The 22,692-nt window shown below is 37.3% G+C and overlaps 1 protein-coding gene across 11 annotated transcripts in view; it reads left to right on the top strand.

The window, feature by feature from the left end:
- The window catches only part of RNF17 (ring finger protein 17), a 139,293-nt gene that overhangs the window by 88,278 nt on the left and 28,323 nt on the right, over positions 1 to 22,692 (top strand). For 10 of the 11 annotated variants that reach the window (XR_004030130.1, XR_004030131.1, XM_030813222.1 and 7 more), the window contains 8 exons: positions 3,958 to 4,078; positions 5,671 to 5,898; positions 6,572 to 6,722; positions 6,879 to 6,997; positions 12,257 to 12,359; positions 13,359 to 13,474; positions 15,751 to 16,040; positions 21,193 to 21,356. Coding sequence is in view for 9 of the 11 variants with exons in the window: in XM_030813222.1 (XP_030669082.1) it covers positions 3,958 to 4,078; positions 5,671 to 5,898; positions 6,572 to 6,722; positions 6,879 to 6,997; positions 12,257 to 12,359; positions 13,359 to 13,474; positions 15,751 to 16,040; positions 21,193 to 21,356 (1,292 nt within the window). In the remaining 2 variants the exon portion in view is untranslated. The remainder of the gene's footprint in view (positions 1 to 3,957; positions 4,079 to 5,670; positions 5,899 to 6,571; positions 6,723 to 6,878; positions 6,998 to 12,256; positions 12,360 to 13,358; positions 13,475 to 15,750; positions 16,041 to 21,192; positions 21,357 to 22,692) is intronic. The other variant, XM_030813223.1, reaches the window with a different exon arrangement.

Genomic DNA, 22,692 nt, shown 5'->3' on the forward strand with positions numbered 1-22,692 from the left:
ACAGAAGATCATTCAAGGCTACTATGAACACTTTTACGCACATAAACTAGAAAACCTAGAAGAGATGGATAAATTCTGGAAAAATACAACCCTCCTAGCTTAAATCAGGAAGAATTAGATATCCTGAACAGACCAATAACAAGCAGCAAGATTGAAATAGTAATTTAAAAATTACCAACAAAAAAAAAGGACCAGACGGATTCACAGCAGAATTCTACCAGACAATCAAAGAATTGGTACTAATCCTTTTGACACTATTCCACAAGATAGAGAAAGAAGGAACCCTCCCTAATTCATTCTTTGAAGCCAGCATCACCCTAATACCAAAGCCAGGAAGGACACAACCAAAAAAGAAAACTATAGACCGATATCTTTCACGAACATAGATGTTAAAATCCTTAACAAAATACTAGCTAACCGAATCCAACAACATATCAAAAAAGTAATCCATGATCAAGTGAGTTTCATACCAGGGATGCAGGGATGTAATATATGCAAGTCAATAAATGTGATACACCACATAAACAATTAAAAATCACGTGATCTCAATAGATGCAGAAAAAGCATTCAACAAAATCCAGCATCCCTTTATGCTTAAAACTCTCAGGAATTTGGCATACAAGGGACATACCTTAATGTAATAAAAGCCATCTATGACAAACCCACAGCCAATGTAATTCTGAATGGGGAAAAGTTGAAAGCATTCCCTCTGAGAACTGGAACAAGACAAGGATGCTCACTCTTACCACTCCTCTTCAACATAGTAGTGGAAGTCCTAGCCAGAGCAATCAGACAAGAGAAAGAAAGAAAGGGCATCCAAATCAGTAAAGAAAAAGTTAAACTGTCACTGTTTGCTGATGATATGATTGTTTAACTTGAAAACCCTAAGGACTCCTCCAGAAAGCTCCTAGAACTGATAAAATAATTCAGCAAAGTTTCCGGATACAAGATTAATGTACACAAATCAGTAGCTCTTCTGTACACCAACAGCGACCAAGCGGAGAATCAAATCAAGAACTCAACCCCTTTTACAATAGCTGCAAAAAAATAAAATACTTAGGAATATAACTAACCAAGAAGTCAAAAGACCTCTAGAAGGAAAACTACAAAACACTGCTGAAAGAAATCATAGAGGACATGAACAAATGGAAACACATCCCATGGATGTGTAGAATCAATATTGGATGGGTAGAATCCTTCTGATTCTACCGTATTGCAATGGTACCCATATTGATGGGTAGAATGAATATTGTGAAAATGACCATACTGCCAAAAGCAATCTAAAAATTAAGTGCAATCCCCATCAAAATACCACCATCATTCTTCACAGAATTAGAAAAAACAATTCTAAAATTTATATGGAACCAAAAAAGAGCCCACATAGCCAAAGCAAGACTAAGCAAAAAGAACAAATTTGGAGGCATGACAATACCTGATTTCAAACTATACTATAAGGCCATAGTCACCAAAACAGTGTGGTACTGGTACAAAAATAGTCACATAGACCAACGAGAACCCAGAAATAAACCCAAATACTTACAGCCACCGATCTTTGACAAGGCAAACAAAAACATAAAGTGGGGAAAGGACACCCTTTTCAACAAATGGTGCTGGGATAATTGGCTAGCCACATGTAAGAGAATGAAACTGGATCCTCATCTCTTAGCTTATACAAAAATCAACTCAAGACTGATTAAAAACTGAAATCTAAGAACGGAAACTATAAAAATTCTAGAAGATACCATTGGAAAAACCCTTCTAGACACTGGCTTAGGCAAGGATTTCATGACCAAGAACCCAAAAGCAAATGCAGTAAAAACAAACATACATAGCTGGGACCTAATTGAACTAAAGAGCTTTTGCACGGCAAAAGGAACAGTCAGAAGAGTAAACGGACAACCCACAAAGTGGGAGAAAATCTTCACAATCTATACATCTGACAAAGGACTAATAGCCGGAATCTACAATGACCTCAAACAAACCAGTAAGAAAAAAAATATCAAAAAGTGGGCTAAGGACCTGGATAGACAGTTCTCAAAAAAAGATATACAAATGGCCAACAAAGGTATGAAAAAATGCTCAACATCACTAATGATGAGGAAAATGCAAATCAAAACTACAATGCGATGCCACCTCCTCACTCCTGCAAAAATGGCCATAATCAAAAAATCAAAAAACAGTAGATGCATGCGTGGAGTGAACAGGGAACACTTCTACACTGCTGGCAGGATTGTAAACTAGTACAGTTACTATGGAAAACAGTGTGGAGATTCCTTAAAGAACTAAAAGTAGAACTACCATTTGATCCAGCCTTCCCATGCTAGATATCTACCCAGAGGAAAAGAAGTCATTATTGGAAAAAGACACTTGCGCACGCATGTTTATAGCAGCACAATTCACAATTGCAAAATCGTGGAACCAACCCAAATGCTCATCAATCAGTAAGTGGATAAAGAAACTGTGATTATGAATATGAATGATGTACTACTACACAGCCGTAAAAGGAATGAATTCACAGCATTTGTAGTGACTTGGATGAGATTGGAGACTATTATTCTGAGTGAAATAACTCAGGAATCGAAAACCAATCATCATATGTTCTCACTGATATGTGGGAGCTAAGCTATGAGGATGCAAAGGAATGGACTTTGGGAACTTGGGGTAAAGTAGGAGGGGGGCGAAGGATAAAAGACTACAAATACGGTGCATTGTATACTGTTTGGGTGATGGGTGCACCAAAATCTCACAAGTCACTACTAAAGAACTTACTCGTTTAACCAAATACCACCTGTACCCCTATAACTTAATGGAAAAAAATTTTTTAAAAACTTAAATGTATACTGTTATAACTCTTATAACTTGGTTAATATAGAATGTTGCTCTTGGTAATGGTTATCTTTTTATTTAGAATCATTCTGACTAGCAGCTACCAGCTGGAGAGGTGTAGGCATATACAGATCTCAGTGCATTTTTTAGAGATGTTTTCTAAAGAAATTTCTCTACCATACTTCAGATACTTACTGACCAATTTCCCTGTGCAATGTACCATAAATAAGTAAATAGACACGAGACAAGCCTTACACTCAGTTAACTCCCAGTCTAGTTTAAGAAATAGATCTGATAAACAGAATTAAAAGTTAGATGGTTTGTCCTAAAAAACATAGGGACAGAAAAAAGTTCTAGTTAATTGAGGGTTCTAGATTGAGTTTTTGTTGTTTTAAACTTTGTGCCATTTTTATAAAAGCTTAAACCTTTGCAGATAATCACTGGCCTGACTTAACTTTCATTCACCTTGGTCCTCCTGGAACTTGGTTGAGTTCCATAAAACAATTAAGAATACAACAGAACACTTCTTCAATGAATATATTTTTCTGAATCTAAAAGCTTTGAACTGATTTCTTTATATAATGGCACACAGTAACCTAAAATAAAATGTTCACTAATTTGTATATGTTACAGATAACACTGACCATTTATATCTGCAAAATGCTACTTTAACTCCTAGTGACTATGACATATTCTACAAGAAATGTCGTGTGCAAATGAAAGAAATTAAGTTTCCAATTTTTAAAAAAATTGCCTCATTTAGGCTGAGTGCGGTGGCTCAGGCCTGTAATCCCAGCACTTTGGAAGGCCAAGGTGGGCAGATCATTTGAGGTCAGGAGTTCGAGACCAGCCTGGCCAACATGGTGAAACCCTGTCTCTACTAAAAATACAAAAAATATTAGCCGGGCGTGGTGGCGCATGTCTGTAGTCCCAGCTACTCGGGAGGCTCAGGCAGGAGAATCACTTGAACCCAGGAGGCAGAGGTTGCAGTGAGCTGAGATCGCGTCACTGCACTCCAGCCTGGGCGACAGAGTGACTCTGTCTCCAAAAAAAAAAAAAAAAAAAAATTGCCTCATTTAGTATATTTTGTGACATTATTTCTTTCTCCACCCTTTCTTAATGGTTTTACAGAAATCTTGGAAGATAATATGCTCTTAGTTGAGCTTTTCGATTCTCTTGGTGCTCCTGAAATGACTACTACTAGTATTAATGACCAGCTAGTCAAAGAGGGCCTAGCATCTTATGAAATAGGGTAAGTAGATATGTAAACTTTCATTGTTAGTTCATGTTCTTATGTAACATTGTAATCACAAGAAGGGAAACTGGCATATCATTCCCCATTGGAGATGTGCTTAGACTGTAGACCTGGGAATTTTCCCTGTCCTGGACCAGAAAAAATAGAAAATAATTGGAATCATTAATGAGGACTAGAGTGACTTTTCCCTCCATTACTAAGGAACCCAGAAACCAAGAGAAAGGCTCCTTGAGAGTGCTTCTAAGGAAAGGAGACTGGCATCTTATTTCTGCTTAGGAAGCCCCTTGTGCCAGGTTGAGAAAGGAATTGGGAAGAGAATGGCAGGATGGAGAATAAGCGTAGTGGTAGAGTAACTTATATTTCCATTTATAGGAATGTTAATTTTCCTGGATTCAAGTGGATACTTTGAATGATAACCAGGCTTGAGCCATTGTGCTAATACTCACCCAGGACAGGCTAGTGGTTAGGGTGACCCCAGAAGCAGAAGAGTAGAGTGGTGGCAAGGACAGATGGGAGGGTTTTGAGGTCAAGACAATTCTTCCACAATAGGGACTTGTGCAGTGGGAATGGCCCTGGAGGAGTCTGAGATGGGCGGATCACTTGAGAAGAGTTTGAGACCAGCCTGTCCAATATGTTGTAACCCCTTATCTACTAAAAATAAAAAAATTAGCTGGGCGTGGTGGCGTGCGCGCCTATAGTCCCAGCTACTTGGGAGGCTGAAGCAGAAGAATCACTTGAACCCAGGAGGCGCAGGTTGCAGTGAGCTGAGATTGTGCCACTGCACTCCAGCCTGTCTGACAGAGCAAGACTCTTGTCTAAAAAAAAAAGAAAGAAAAAAGAAAGCCAGTATTCAGATAGCACCCACATGTGATGCCTGTCAGCATAAGCCAAAGAAGTAGTGACACCCCATAGAGCCCTGCAGTGACTCATACTAGTATTAATGATCTGTGGACATGCTTTCCTGCTCACTCTCATGCTGGAGGAGCTAGAATCAGGAGCTTTTCCACTATAGGTCTCAAATGAGAGCAGAAATGAAATGAGAATAAACATTCAAATTAATATTGAACTGGGCCGGGCACAGTGGCTCACGCCTGTAATCCCAGCACTTTGGGAGGCTGAGGCAGGCGGATCATGAGGTCAGGAGTTTGAGACCATCCTGGCCAATAAGGTGAAACCCCATCTCTACTAAAAATACAAAAAATTAGTGGGACATGGTGGTGGGTGCCTATAATCCCAGCTACTTGGGAGGCTGAGGCAGGAGAATTGCTTGAACCCATGAGGCGGAAGCTGCAGTGAGCCAAGATCATGTCACTGCACTTCAGCCTGGGTGACAGAGCGAGACTCCATTTCAAAAGAAAAAAAGATTTTTTTGGATTGAATCTTCTCCTTTCTTTTTAAAGTGAGGGTTATTGAAGTATAACTTATATACAGTAAAAAGTCACCTGTTTTAGGTCCACAGTTAAATGAATTTTGACAAAAATAGTCATATAAGCATCATCACAGTCGAGATACAGACCTGAGCAAATGCGAGCAAATGCAAACAAATGTTTTGCATACAGTTCTTTTCATTAACTTTTGTTGTTTTTCAGATACATCCTCAAAGATAATTCTCAAAAGCATATTGAAGTTTGGGATCCTTCTCCAGAAGAAATTATTTCAAATGAAGTACACAACTTAAATCCTGTGTGTGCAAAATCTCTACCTAATGAGAATTTTCAGTCACTTTATAATAAGGAATTGCCTGTGCATATCTGTAATGTAATATCTCCTGAGAAGATTTATGTTCAGTGGATGTTAACTGAAAACTTACTTAATAGGTACATATAATATATAAGGAAAATATTGCATATGATTTTATCCTTTATACTGTTTAAAAGATCTAGAAGTCATAAATGTAGATTTTACAAACAAAATTATTTTAACTAAGTAGTCTCTCAGCTAGTTAGAAGTATGAAAATAGGATATCTGTTGGCTGCTTTCACTGTGTTAGAATTTATTCATTCTACAAATACCTATTCAGCACCTACTATATGATAACCAGTATTGTAAGTGTTAGGGATATCCTGATATACAACGTAGACAAATCTTTGTTATCATGTAGCTTAAACTCTAGTAGAGGGAGAGAGAGTGAACATATAAAATTTTTAGTGTGGCAGATGGTGATAAGGGAAATAGAAAAAAATAAAGCATTTGGGGAGGAAGGCACTTTTAGGATGGTCAAAGAAGACCTCAGAGACAGTGACTTTTGAAACAGGCCCCAAAGAAGGAAGGAGGGAGGTAAGCCACATGAGTGTCTGAGGGAAGTTTATCTCAGGCAGAATGAAGAGCTAGTTCAAAAACCTGAGGAAGAAATACACTTGTACATTCAAGGAAGACCAAGGTGTCCAGCTTGGCTGGAGTGGAATGAGCAAGCGGGGATTGTAGAAAACATGTAGCCAGAGAATCATATAAGAAAAGGTTTGGAAAGTTAAATATTTTTTATCTCTATAGTTTAGAAGAAAAGATGATAGCTGCTTATGAAAACTCAAAATGGGAACCTGTTAAATGGGAAAATGATATGCACTGTGCTGTTAAGATCCAAGATAAAAATCAGTGGCGAAGAGGCCAGATCATCAGAATGGTTACAGACACATTGGTAGAGGTAAATCGCAGAGTTAAAAGTATAATTGTGAAGGTGAATGTATTTTGTCTTTTTTTTCCCTGGAGTTAAAACAGTTTTCATTGAGTTTTTCAGTTTGCCAAAAAAAATATTTCGAAGTGTTGTTTGTCTATAGACTTAAAGTTATTATTTTCTTAGGTCTTGCTGTATGATGTGGGTGTTGAACTAGTAGTGAATGTTGACTGTTTAAGAAAACTTCAAGAAAATCTAAAGACAATGGGAAGACTCTCTTTGGAATGTTCTCTGGTTGACATAAGGTAGTTTTTAGCTGAGTAATTTTCTCATTATTTTAAATATTTTTAAATGGGTTCTCGTCAGTTTTAATTTTGCTAAGATATTCTGAAATTTTCCTAAAATCTAGTTAATTTTGGACTTTAAGAGGGAAAGAGAAAAGTTCGGAGCACATAAATTTAGTGGCATTAAGAAATAGAGATAAGTGAGTATGAAAGTACCTAGATAGAATTCAAACTGTTGAATATTAAAAATTTTACTCTGAGGAACAACAAACACAGAAATAAATTGTGTAAGTTTAGAATTGCATAGAAAGCTAAAAATATGTAAATTACCAAAAAGAGTGAATTTGTAGAGGATTCTGGGAAAATGACAGAACAGTTTTAGTCTACTGGAATCCCACTATAAAAACAGCAACTTGGATAGTAAAACTAAAGACTACACAGTCAGTATCTACAACAAAATCAGATGACAAGTTACTTCTGTGAGCCCTCAAATATTAGCAGGTGGGGTACACCATGAACCAGGACCTTTACAGTATCAACATTTGTGTGGGAGGATTTGGAGGGAAGGCAGACTAGGATTCCAACAGCTTTGAGAATAGGAATCGGCAACGGTATTTCACTGGTGTGTGCAGGCCAATCTGAGAATAGCAGCCAAAACTAAGGGATAAGGCAGGATGCAGTTCTTATCTGAATGCAAGAAAGAGATCTGTAAATGTGCCACACAATACTGGAGCGTTCTTAGCTGTATAACCTCTTGAAAGTAAACTGAAACTCCTTTCCATAACCCCACACTGAGAAGAAATTGCTGGGAATAGACTTCAATTTGAGCAAGACAGGCAGTAGAGCAAAGGAAAGAAAAGATCCAGATGAAAGGAGGGGAAAGGGCCAGGTGAGGTGTCTCACACCTGTAATCCCAACACTTTGGTACACTAAGGCAGGAACATCACTTGAGGCCAGGAGTTCAAGCCTGCAGTGAGCTATGATTGTGCTACTACACTCCAGCCTGACACAGTGATTTTGTAACCTAAATATAGAATTTTACAGTTTTTCCTGCCAAATTTCTTCTAATTGGTTTTGAAACTCAGATATTTGACTTTCTTATTCCATGTCTAGGCTGCCCCATCTAATGTTGTATTATCTGTAGATTTGAAAGCATACCTCTGTCAGAGTTGTAGTCTACAGTTTATGAGCTAAATCCAACTAATATGCACTTGGCCTGCAGAATGTTTTTTGAACTATGGCATATTAACTCTTTAAAAAACTCGTAAATTTCACATAAAAATTTGAGTTTCTTTTATTGGCGAAAATTGGATATCTAGCCTCTAAGCCAAAAATAACTGGCCTTCCCCTAGAGATTCAGAACAGTTATTAACTTTTGTTAAATAAATCCTAGCTGCTATTCACCATAGAATACTAGATAAAATTGTACATATAGGAAACAGCTCTATCATTAAGTCTACTGGCAGATAGTTTGCTATTGCTTTGATACGCTACCACAGTTATCCAAATCACTTGGGGTAGCTTGTAGTTCTAGACCAGGGTATCCAATCTTTTGCTTTCTCTGGGCCACATTGGAAGAAAAGTTACTGTCTTGGGCCACACATAAAATACACTGACAGGAATAATAGCTGATGAGCTAAAAAAAATTGCAAAAAAATCAATGTTTTAAGAAAGTTTATAAATTTGTGTTGGGCTACATTCAAAGCTGTCCTGGGCTGCATGCAGGTTGGATAAGCTTGTTTTAGATTGTCTCAAATTTGATCACTGACTTGAAGCCAATTGCATGTTATTTGGCTAAAAACATACACACATACACACACATAGGTATACATATATGTGTAGGCTTTTCAGACATGGATTATAAATAGGAATATTAAAAATATGTTTACCAATAAAGCTAAAAGATCCGAAAGACCTTTTCAACATTATTATAAAAACTTTAATGAACCTGTGTGGGATTTTTTTTTTTTTAAGAAATAAACCATACTGGTTTATCTAGCTTATTTATATCTCATCTGCAAGGATCTCATGAGAGAACTCCAGATACACTATACAATATACCTTAACATTTATTGTGTACTAGGACAGGTATTGTATGATGTGCTTTACGTGTGTTAGTTTAGTTCTCACAATAATACCCACATGGAATTATTATTATCTTCCTATTACAATTGAAGAAACGTCATGATGAGAAATTTAAGTACCTTACCCAAAGTTATCTATATAAATCTAACATTGGTTTGATTTATCAGTTTTGAAACCTGATCTTTTTATTTATTTATTTATTTATTTATTTTTTTGAGACAGAGTCTCCCTCTGTTGCCCAGGCTGGAGTGCAGTGGCGTCATCTCGGCTCACCGCAACCTCTGCCTCCCAGATTCAAGCGATTCTCCCACCTCAGCCTCCCGAGTAGCTGGAATTACAGGCATGCGCCACCATGCCTGGCTAATTTTTGTATTCTTAGTAGAGATGAGGTTTCACCATGTTGGCCAGGCTGGTCTCAAATTCCTGACCTCAAGTGATCCGCCTGCCTCGGCCTCCCAAGGTGCTGGGATTATGGCGTGAGTCACCACGCCCGGCCTAAAAATTGATATTATAATAGGATAGCTTCTTTTTTTTAATTTGTTTTATTCCCTAAAGATCCTTCTTCTGATAGGATATCTTCTTCTTAATGACCCATTTCTCTAATCTTACAGGCACCTCTTCCTATTGTCTGTGATCACTGATAGTGACAAGGGACACTGTAAATCTTTTAAGTGCCCTGGAATGGAAATCTCAGCTAACATACTATATAAATCCTATCTTAGTTTTCACTTTGACATTAAATAGTTCAGTCAGAATAATTGAACAGAATTATATCAGTCCCTTAATTGTACCTAACAGTACAGAGAATGTGTTTGTGTACATACTTTAAATGGTATCTTATGGACTGGAATGGAATACCATTATCATTTTAAAAGCCTAATAATAGCTAACCTTTAAGAACTTCTGGAACCTGCATTAATTGTCTTAAAGACACTATTTCACTTAATCCTAACAACAAACCTTCAAGATATAAATACTATTTATAGGTAAGGAAATTGAATAAAAGGTTAAGTACTTTATTATCTGGATAAAATATCTGCTGACGGTTGAGTTAGGATTATAAACACGGTCTGAACCCAGAACTGGAACTCTAACCACTCTGTTTTACTGTCATTTTAAGAAATTCCTTTTAATAGATTGTTCTTAGGGTGATAAAATAGATATTACACTCAGTTTACCCTTTTACCATTCTTAAGTGTACAGTTCTATGACATTAAGAAAATTCATGGCCAGACGCGGTGGCCCATGCCTGTAAACCCAGCACTTTGGGAGGCTGAGGCAGGCAGATCACTTGAGGTCAGGAGTTCAAGACCAGCCTGGCCAACATGGTGAAACTTTGTCTCTACTAAAAATACAAAAATTAGCTGGGTGTGGTGGCAGGCACCTGTCATCCCAGCTACTTGGGAGGCTGAGGTAGGGAGAATTGCTTGAACCTAGGAGGCAGAAGTTGCAGTGAGCCAAGATTGCACCACTGCACCCCAGCCTGGGCGACACAGTGAGACTCTGTCTCAAAAAAAAAATAATAATAATAATAACAAAAAAACACATTGTTGTATAGCATTTACCACCATTTCATCTCAAGAACTTTTTCATCTTCCATAACTGAAATTCTATACTCATATATTTTTAAATGTTAAATTAATATTTATATCCATAATAAATCAATGGATAACCTTGATGTTACATTGACTTATATTTATATACCATCATAATAAATAAACCATAACTGGTTCCAAGAGTTCCTAACAATTTAAGCTTCTTAGCACATAAGAACTCTCTCTAGGCTTTACAATAAGTAGTATAGCACATTTACGAAATCCTGTTTGGCCAAGTTATGTGCCCAGTTGATTTGGTTAGTTCACCCATATAAACCATGTTACTGTGAAAAGATTGACCTGGCGAAGCTGAGTGTGGTGGCGTACACCTTTAGCCCCAGCTACTCAGGAGACCAAGATGGGAGGATCCGTTGAGCCCATGAGTTCAAGGCTAGCCTGGGCAACATAATGAGGCCCTGTCTCTTAAAAAAATTGACCAGAATTAATTGTTTACTCAGTTAATGGGCTAGCTCAATGAAACTCTGGAACTAGAAACCATATTTAGAGAGCCTATAGAGCCTGCATTATGTTATCTGTAATCTCTTCTGTGTTACTAATTCTTTATTCTTGGGGATAGATTTGCTGGTTAGAGACATTGCAAGCTTGTCCAACCCACAGCCCATGGGCCACATGCAGCCCAGGATGGCTTTGAATGCAGCCCAACACGAATTTGTAAACTTTCTTAAACATTATGAAATTTTTTTGAGTTTTTTGTTTTGTTTTGTTTTTAGCTCATCAGCTACATTAGTGTATTTTATGTGTGGCCCAAAACAATTCTTCCAGTGTGGCCCAGGGAAGCCAAAAGATTGGACACCTCTGCAGTCACTCAGTTTCAACTCTGCAAACTAAAATGAATGATGAAATTGGATACTCTGCATTTCATTTATCTGTCAAATATTTACTGAGCATTTTTTTAAACTATGCATTACTGTCTGACAGTATTTGCTGAAAATTTAGGCTATGGTACTGCTAAATTTTAGTCATTCAAAACTGTATTACCACATCTATCAGATAATGTAAAAAATTTTGTTGAATCAGTAATTAAAATTTCTGGTATTTCTATTATTTATGGGTAGCAATTCAAGTTAGATTTGAAATCCAAAGAACTTCCAAAAATGGGCAGTGGAATCATCATTACAAAGAGACTTTTTTTCTTTCTAATTAAATATTTCTGGAATGGCTTCTATGTGACAGGCACTGTACTAGTCATTAGGGAATATGATGATGCACATAATACATCATCATTCCTGTTCTCTTGGAGTTTACAGTCTAGTTGACATATATGAAATGTATATAATGACTTAAAAAGTATTTAAAATATACCTGTTTTTTTACAGGTCCTCAATGTAGCTGCAGAAAAGATACACATAAATAAGTTAATATGTAATATGGGCCCTCAGTAAAATAGAGGGATGAGAAAAGGATAGGAAAATGAGGGAAAAAATTGTAAAAATAATACGAATCCATATTTAAATTGTTTTTTACTACATATACTTGGTTCAAACTATGAGTATATATGTGTGTGAATATAGTGTTTTTTGTATATTTCAATATTGTATGCTATTTTTATAAAACAAGTTGCCATTGTTTTCTGTTGTAGACCAGCTGGTGGGAGTGACAAGTGGACAGCCACAGCTTGTGACTGTCTTTCATTGTACCTGACTGGAGCTGTAGCAACTATAATCTTACAGGTGGATAGTGAGGTAACAAGTTACAAGAGATATGTGCTGATGATCTCATTAATGTTTCCATCAGTTCCATTTATTTTCTTTCTTATAGAGAAAATAGCAGCCAACTATTTGGATTTTGTTACAAATTTTGTTGGTTTTATTTCAAAGTATAAGAGGCATATATCTTTTCAGACCACTTCAAAAATATTCTTTGCTTTCTTTTTTCTAATTTAAATGTTTTATTACATTGAATAGAATTTTATAATTCACTTTATTACTATTTATGTGCTTTCTCCAGTTTTATACCTTTTTCCATATGAAGCAGAATGTATGTTTTGTAGTTCTTTTGCTTTTTGTAGGAGAAAAAAGGCACACCTTGGAAAATATATTTTGATTCTCTAATTTACAGAGAATGCAAAAGAATAAAGAAACTTGTTAACTGATGTTGTATTCCTCACTTCCCAACTCCCCATTCTGTGACTGGAAAAAAAAGTTTCCAGTTTGATTTTTTTTCTTTAATTTCACCTTGACATTGAGGTTTTCCTGATGCATTTCACAAAATAACTCTCTGTTCCACTCTCTTCCATGCTGTTTGCTTTTTTTGAGATGGAATTTTGCTCTTGTGGCCCAGGCTGGAGTGCAATGGTGCAATCTTGGCTCACCGCTCCCAGGTTCAAGAGCTTCTCCTGCCTCAGCCTCCTGAGTAGCTGGGACTACAGGCATGCGCCACCACACCTGGCTAATTTTGTATTTTCAGTAAAGACGGGGTTTCTCCATGTTGGTCAGGCTGATCTCAAACTCCCAACCTCAAGTGATCCGCCCACTTCTGCCTCTCAAAGTGCTGGGATTACAGGCGTGAGCCACCGCACTCGGCCCAGTGCTATATTTTGATGTGTTTAGATCTCAAAATAACTTGACTCAGTTGGCAGTATTTCTTGCTTAGAGAAATGTAGAAGAACTGCCTGTGAAATGTACATTGTTTATATGGAGATTTCATTTTGGTGTTTCATATTTACTCTTAAATCACTGCAGGAAAACCACACAACATGGCCATTACCTGTGAAAATTTTCTGCAGAGATGAAAAAGGAGAGCGTGTTGATGTTTCTAAATATTTGATTAAAAAGGGTTTGGCTTTGAGAGAAAGGAGGTATAGACTTTTTAAAAAAAATTTTGACATCAGTTTGTGATGGATGCCTCTTAGTTGCGTGTGAAATCTTCTTACGTGTGCTTTCAAGTCTGAATTGCATCTTGTTTGCTCTTAAAGATTTATAAACTGACCCTGAGGAGCCAGCTCAGAAATAGATTCCTTCAGAATTGCTCATTTCATTTTTCAGGCATGTCAGTTCTTGCACATTTAAGCCCCTTTACTGACATACTTGCTTTTGTAATTTCCCCTCTCCTTTGACATTTACACTGTAAACCAAAGAAAAAGAGAACAATATAGTGGATAACAGATCTGAGCCCTTTGGTATCCTTTGCTTAGACATAAATGTTTAGGTTTTATTTTAGAAATTCTGGTAGGTATATACCTACTAGATGTATATTTATGAAATGTAAATGTATTTTTATGAAACAGGATGAGTGGCAAATAAGTAATTGAACAGTATTTACATTTAAAGATCCTTTTGGGTTCTATGCTTGGAGTTTAAGCACCTTTGGTCCAGGGACAGGACCAGGATATGGTTGTGGCCCTAGCTTAATCTTTTCTCTCTCTCTCTCTTTTTTTTTTTTTTCCTGAGACAGAGTCTGGCTCTGTCACCCAGGCTGGAGTGCAGTGGCGCAATCTCGGCTCACTGCAAGCTCCACCGCCCGGGTTCATGCCATTCTCCTGCCTCAGCCTCCTGAGTAGCTGGGACTACAGGCGGCCGCCAACTTGCCTGGCTAATTTTTTGTATTTTTAGTAGAGACGGGGTTTCACCGTGTTAGCCAGGATGGCCTCAACCTCCTGACTTCGTGATCTGCCCGCCTCAGCCTCCCAAAGTGCTGGGATTACAGGTGTGAGCCACCATGCCCGGCCTCTTTTCTCTCTCTTTCTAGAGATAATAGAGGTATGTTGGAATTGGAGACACAAGTCCCAAGTAGCCACTTTGTACCATACATGGCCAGATCTCCGCAGATGTGTTTGCCTTAACTTACATCTTACCTTCTTCAGAACAGGGATCCCAGTCCTGATGAAATGGAAAGAGAATTAGAAGTCAGAAAGAAAGTGGGACATGAGGCTAGATATGGGAGATGCGGCCTGGATTGCCCGGGCTTTGGCATACAGATAATTGCTTTGCCTTTAGGCTAAAGCAATTCCTTGATAGAAGAAATGTTAGAATGGAAAATGCTAGGCAAGTTAATACTACTGACATTGTCTGCTACCAGTTGTAATGTTCTTTACTGCTTTTACAGACTAAAACTACTAGCTATCTTAAGGCAGCAGTGGGTTGGGGGTACTAGCAGGGTATTTGAGGAATTATGTGGCTTTTTCATAAATGCTTTATTTCCATTGATTGATTGATTGATTGACACAGAGTCTCATTCTGTTGCCCAGGCTTGAGTGCAGTGCTGTGATCTCAGCTCACTGCAATCTCTGGCTCCTGGGTTCAAGTGATTCTCGCACCTCAGCCTCCCAGGTAGCTGGGATTACAGACATGCGCCACCATGCCTGGCTAATTTTTCTATTTGTAGTAGAGACAGAGTTTCACCATGTTGGCCAGGCTGGTCTCAAACTTCTGACCTCAGGTGATCTTCCCGCCTCAGTCTCCCAAAGTGCTGGGATTATAGGTGTGAGCCACCATGCCCAGCACTTATTTCCTTTTAAAAGTACAGGAGATGAGAAGAAATAGAAACTTGCTATAATTCTGCTAAAACACAATCAATATTAATATTTCTTTCTGAGATTTTATTTTTTTATACAATAGGGATACCTATTTTTTTAATTGGAAGGGAATGATATAAAGTAGAAAAACTGATAAATATAGCATATTACCACTTAGGTAACATATGAATATGGTATATTCATATATACGAATAGTACCTTATTGTTTTTTAAGAGACTCATGTTTTCTTTGTATTTATGGATGCTAATAGCTTGCCAGATGGTTCTATGTGTGGACTAAATTGAAATCATCTTAAAGGTGTTGTATCTTCTAGTAACATTGAATTCATTGTACAATACTTGAGATATACATATGAAATTTTAAGAGAGCATAGTCTGTATAGAAATTTAAAACATTTACTTAAATTTTTATTGCTTATTCTCATCAGTCTTATAATTTAAAGTAGTTTTAATTTTAAGTTATGCTAATTTTTATGTAACAAATTAGAGCAAATATTTTCTTTCAATTTCATGTATATCTGAAGGATTCTTTTTATGTTGTTTTACCCAGAATTTTATATTTGCTCATGTTTAGATGTGTTCTTTTTTGGATGTTACAGAGTTAATAAATTAGATAACAGCCATTCATTGTCTGAGAAGTCTCTGGAAGTCCCCCTGGAACAGGAAGATTCAGTAGTTACTAACTGTATCAAAACTAACTTTGACCCTGACAAGAAAACTGCTGACATAATCAGTGAACAGAAAGTGTCTGAATTTCAGGAGAAAATTCTAGAACCAAGAACCACTAGAGGGTATAAACCACCAGCTATTCCTAACATGAAAGTATTTGAGGCAACAGTCAGCTGTGTTGGTGATGATGGAACTATATTTGTAGTACCTAAACTATCAGGTGAGACCTTCTATGTTATGTAAGCTCTAGTTCTCTAGTAAGAATGACAGGGATTGAAATACTTCGGGCAACCTCTTTGAATGTTATTTTCACAAGGTTGTTAGGAGGATTAAATGATTTCACACAATGCATGCAAAGTGCTTTTAATAATGCCTAACATAAAAATCATTTAGGCCGGGCGCGGTGGCTCACGCTTGTAATCCCAGCACTTTGGGAGGCCGAGGAGGGAGGATCATGAGGTCAGGAGATCGAGACCACGGTGAAACCCCGTCTCTACTAAAACTACAAAAAAATTAGCCAGGCGTGGTGGCGGGCGCCTGTAGTCCCAGCTACTTGGAGAGGCTGAGGCAGGAGAATGGCGTGAACCCAGGAGGCGGAGCTTGCAGTGAGCCGAGATTGCACCACTGCACTCCAGCCTGGGCAACAGAGTGAGACTCCGTCTCAAAAAAAAAAAAAAAAAAAAAAAGATCATTTAATGCAGTTTTTCATTATTCTAAGATAGCAATGTTATATAATTATAATTATGTGAGTGCTATTCTCAGTGTAAGAAGAAAGGAATTTGGAATTTCCATTTCCACTATTATTGCAGATGAACAACTCTCCCAAATAAGTCAGATCAGTTGCCAATTTTGTTTTTAATGAACATTTACTGAGTTGGCATGAAAGTAAAGAACATACCAAGCTCCAAAACAAAGTGAAATCACACACAGGGAGGTAAGCATGTGCCAAAGAAGGCAATCACTCTAGAGTTGCTTCATAACTATAGAATCTTGAGCAACTTTGATAACTACACGAAGTTAAAGAAAAAGGAAATAAAGGTCCAGGCCCCTTTACTCAAAGTGGGACATCTAATAGGAATTCCTCACGTGAAGATGAGATCCCAAAGGATGACTCCCACAGTGGATCAATGTGCTGATCACATTAAAAACCACTAAAAGTAGAGTTCAAATGAATTTTTTAAAGTTACTATAAAATGTTATTAATGTGAAAGAGTATAAAATGTATTATTTAAATAACAACATTAAGTAGCCACATACACATTGCCCACGATAAGAAGCAGCATCGCCAGAACCTAAGCAGACTTGTGTTGCCCCACTTGATCACGTCTCCTGTTTTGCCACTCAAGATATAGCCACTTTTCTGAATTTGCTAATTATCATTTCCTGTGTGCGTCACCAAACAAATTTTTTAGGTTTTCCATCTTTCAAACTTTATGTAACCAGAACCAAAATGTACATATTCTTTTGTGACTTTTCATCAAACTGTGCGAGATTCGTCCACCTTGATGCATTTCACTATATTTCATTCATTTTTTAAATGAATTAATAGCATTTCCATGAATGATTATATCTCTGTATCTGTTCTATTGATAGACACGTGTGTTTCTAGATTTTCTGTGATTACAAAAAATCCTACTATGAACATTCTTGTACCTGTGTCTTGTTACACACAAGCAGAATTTTTCTAAGACACATAATCTAGTGAACAGAATTGGTAATCATTGGCCAGGCACGGTGGCTCATGCCTGTCATCCCAGCACTTTGGGAGGCCGAGGTGGGTGGATCACGAGGTCAGGAGTTTGAGACCAGCCTGGTTAACATGGTGAAACCCCATCTCTACTAAAAATACAAAAATTAGCTGGACATGGTGGCACGAGCCTGTAATCCCAGCTACTCAGGAGGCTGAGGCAGGAGAATCATTTGAACCTGGGAGGCAGAGATTGCCGTGAGCCCAGATCGTGCCACTGCTTTCCAGCCTGGACAGTAGAGTGAGTAAGACTCCATTAAAAAAAAATTGGTGGATCATTTCTAGGTAATGTCAAATTGTTTTTCAGAGTTGTTTATAACAGTTTACACTCATCACTACCAGTGCATGAAGCGTCTCATTACCCCACATCCTTGTTAACACTTAATAAGGTCAGATTAAGTTCTACCTATCCTAGCGGATGTGAAATTGTCTCTCACTATGGCTTTAATTAGCATTTCCTTGACTTCTTATGGGGTAAACATCATTTCTTCTATTTGAGTCGTTTGTATTTCTGTGTTTTTGGAATGCCTGTCCATGTCTTCGCTCACTTTCCATTAAGTCATTGCCTTCTGATTCATAGTTCTTAATATATCCTGAACACTTATCCCTTCTTGGTTTTATGTGTTCCAGATATCTTCTCTCAGTTTCTTACTTGTCTTTTCAGTGTCTTTTGGGAGTTTCTGGATGAACAGAAGGTCTTAATGTAATTTTATCAATCTTCTTTGCTTTTTGGTTTTGTACCTCATTTTAAATCCTTTCTTGGGCCAGGTGCAGTGGCTCATGCCTGTAATCCCAGCACTTTCGAGAGGCCTAGGTGGGTGGATCACAAGGTCAGGAGTTTCAGACCAGCCTGGCCAATGTGGTGAAACCCCATCTCTACTAAAAATACAAAAATTAGCTGGGCGTGGTGGCGGGCACCTGTAGTCCCAGCTACTCAGGAGGCTGAGGCAGAAGAATCGCTTGAACCCGGGAGGCAGAGGTTGCCGTGAGCCAAGACTGCACCACTGCACTCCAGCCTGGGTGACAGAGCAAGAATCCGTCTCAGAAAAAAAAAAAAAAAAAAAAAATCCTTTCTTACTCTGATGTCAGAAAGCTATTTTATTATATGATCTTGTAAAAAAATGTTTATAGTTTTGTTTTTTACATAAAGTCTTTAAGCTATCCTGGAATTTATTTTTCAGTAGGTAAGAAGAAGAGATCCAATTTTTTTTATAGGTTTAGTTAGTAGTCCCAGCTCATCTGCTTATACGCCACACATTCCCCACTGATCTGCAATGCTAACTTTGTCAAAGATTAAGGTTCCATATATGCATGAGTTGTTTCTGAACTTTCTGTTCTGTGTTAGTGTTATTTATCCCTACACCAATACAGTTTTTTTCCTGAATATAGCATATACTACTTTTAGTGTGTATACAAGTTACTTTGTTGTGTATCCTATAACGCTTGAAATCCATTAGATTTCTTGGTTTTCTTTAGGTACATCTTGGCTTCTTAAATTGTGGTTTTATTCACTGTACCCTATTGTTTCTGTGGGGGACACTGTGTTCAAAGTGTTGCAAGGTCACAAAGCAAAGCCAAAGTTAGGCTAGAGATGAGGAAAGGTAACTTTTTTGAGAAACACTCCAAACCCCATGGCTTTGGAAATATAGATAGATATGGACAGGGTAAAAATACTGGTAGACCTTTTTAGAGTTAGGAACTTTAGGGAGGTAGGCATAGATAAGACAAAGGGGTTCAGCCTGACTGGAAGAATAGAAGTAATGAAGTTTGGTAAGAATAAGGGAGTTAGGTATATGATGAAGTAGTTGGGTTTTTAGCATCATGATACATGAGGGCTGCCACTCAGGATTTTACTCTTTCCTCCATGATTTCAATATTTTTGTGCATCTGTAAACCTTGGGATCCTTGAGAATATAAAAATCCTGGAGCCCCATTTTTTGTACACCTGAGAGTGGCAATGACACATGTGGTTGGCAGAATTTAGAACTTACAGAGGCCACCAGTGATTATGTAGACATCCTCAGCACTCTCCCAGCATGGAAGAGAACAACATGAAACCAGCTTCTATAGGCTGCTAAAATGACTCTTAGATCAGGACTAGCATAAATTAACCTGCTTTCCACCATTGTGTCTCCCTTATTTTCCTCACCTTGGGACTAAGATGCTGGGGGTGTGGGTGGAGGGTTTCCAAGTTTGTAAGACCTGTCACTTACACAAGTTTGGAGGCTCTCTATGAAAAAAGAATACAGGCTGGGTGCGGTGGCTCACGCCTGTAATCTCAGCACTTTAGGTCAAGGCAGGAAGATTGCTTAAGCCCAGGAGTTCGCGACCAGGCTGGGCAACATGGTGAGACCCCATCGCTACAAAACATGCAAAAATTAGTTGGGCATGGTGGTGCATGCCTGGGTCTCAGCTATTCAGGAAACTGAGGCAGGAGGATTGCTTGAGCCCAGGAGGTCAAGGCTGTAGTGAGCTGTGTTCATGCCACTGAACTCCAGCCTGGGCAACAGAGTAAGACCCTGTCTCATTTTCTAAAAATAAAATAAATACAGAAGTTTATATTTCTTGAGAATGAGAAAAGAAATCATAACAAATAACTGGAGCTTTAGGAACCTTTGAGAATATTCAGGTCCCTCATGAGATCTTTAGTCTTATGTGCAAATGCTGCAAGTGCTTCCTGACTGTAACCTGGGCCCATCAGAATAGTCGATACCTCTAGCACTCGTAGGGCTTAGTGTCATTAGCTCGTAATTAGTACCTATGGATAAGGGTATGGTAGCTATGAATTTGAAATTTTTCTCTCGTTTGTTGATCTCCTAAATATATTTTTTAATTTGAAAGACAGAATGAAATCGGTACAATTGGCTGTTCTAGAAAAAATAACATTTGAGACCTGTAGTAATAATACTTAACCCAGAAACTTTGCTTGACATGTATAATTTAGTCATTGTTCAAACTAGTAGCCTGTTATCTGCCAGGCAGTGTGCTGGATGCTTTACATTTAATCCTCCTGCAGCACTTGATGATACTGACAGGTACTGTTATTCCCAGAAGATGCTGTTACACCCAGAATAGGTGGTGGTATTACGGAAGGATAAACTGAGGCTTATTGGAGGTAAGGGAACTACCCAAGATCACACAACTAAAGCAGTAAGATGGGGATGGTAACTGACTCCAGAGCTTGCCTTCTATGATATCAGTTATGGATATATATATATATATATACTGTGGAAATAATGGGCCAATTAGCAATAAAAGCAAAATTGAAATTTTAACTTATATTCCCATCATCATACTGTATCTAAGCATCAAGTAGTATATGACCTGTGTTCTGTTTTACTTAGGGCTGTCAAACTGGCCCTATTTTGAATAGGTAGTACTTTCATATTAGGCTAGCTGCTATGTGTTCAGAGCTCCTTATGATGTTTGTACTTTCAAAATATAATCAAAGATCATAATATTGTTTATATGCTATTACTAATATGTTTTAAAACACACAGATTTTTACGAAAGTTCTGTTTTGGGGACGGGTTTTTAATTATACTGCTGAAGAGATGGAGTTATTAAATTGACAAATGATAGGGAATTTTCCTTAATACTTTCTATCTTTACTACTTTTTTTCAGAATTTGAGCTAACAAAAATGACAAATGAAATTCAAAGTAATTTAAAATGCCTTGGTCTTTTGGAGCCTTATTTCTGGAAAAAAGGAGAAGCATGTGCAATAAGAGGATCCGATACTCTGTGGTATCGCGGCAAGGTGATGGAGGTTGTAGGTGGCGCCGTCAGAGTGAGTCTGATATTCTTTTGTGACTATTCTAAAGCTAAATGCTATAGCATTAAATCGTCTTGTGCATTTGAACACAAGAAAGTTGGATTAAAACATCTTTTGATGAAAATTGTGTAGGAAGATCGGTTATATTATACTTTTATTTGTAATAACTTTTCGTTTTATTTGCAAATATATTTAGTAACCTGAATAAGCAAAAAGTACGGATTTGATTATTGGTTAATGGATAGACCACTTAGTTGTAATTGGTAGCCCTGTTTCCACACATAGTGTTAAGTAAAACAGTATGTTTTCCAGTGTGTTAAATATCTCGCTAGCAAATTTGTTTATGGCCCTATTAGTTTTTCAGGATAACGACTAATTTACCTTTCCAGAATAATGAGGTAACTAACACTCAGGTTTCATTCAAAATCTTCAAAAATAGCTACATCCTTTGAAATATATATATATATATATATATATATATATAAAATATAGATGAAAATACCTCTAATACATTGTATTTACTAAGTAAAGCAATGAAATTGATGAAGTACTTCATCATATATTCAGCACTTGAAAACTTTAGTTTTAATTAGGGGTGAGGGGAGAAAAACTTACATGAAAAAGTCTTTTGTTTCCACCTGGACAGGAGTTTATTTTCTGTTTGATGATGATAACTAATGATTACATAGCACTTCAGATTTTTTAGCTTCCTTCACATATATGCATTTATATTTTATAATTTGTTTACAATTATCCTAGACATAGATTATTATTCCCATTTTACTAATAAGAAAATTGAAATTTAGGTTCAGTGACCTGCCAGGGTCACTGGGTAGTAATGCTAGAGTTAATATCCAAGCATCTGATTGCTAAACTTCTGATTCTAAGTCTTACGCTTTTTCTATTGAACTACAAATTTTTAATGGTTTTCATAGAAGTAAAATAGTTTCAAATTTGGGGTGAGTACTTAAAACATCTGGATAGTTATAGGGGTTATCTGAGCAACTTGAATGTATGTGCAAAGTGACATACATTCACCTAAACATACATTCAAGTTGCTCAGATAACCCCTGACCTTTTTTCTTTACAAAGGTAAAATGAAATTCAGTGTTCATCAGGTTATCATACTTCATGAACTTTACATGTGTAGAATCAAATAAGATGGTGAACTTTTATAGAAATTCTCATGCTGTCCAAATACCTGTTTATTTTGACTTACTTAAAAGAACTTTGATAGTTTAATCATCACCTTTTATTTTTTTCATGTGGTCACTTTACATTTTTAGTATACACAATGGATTTTTCATTTCTTAACCTGGTATCTTTCAAAGTTTATCCTGTGATTCACATT

Source organism: Nomascus leucogenys, chromosome 5 (assembly GCF_006542625.1).
Source record: "Nomascus leucogenys isolate Asia chromosome 5, Asia_NLE_v1, whole genome shotgun sequence".
Lineage (NCBI taxonomy): Eukaryota > Metazoa > Chordata > Mammalia > Primates > Hylobatidae > Nomascus > Nomascus leucogenys.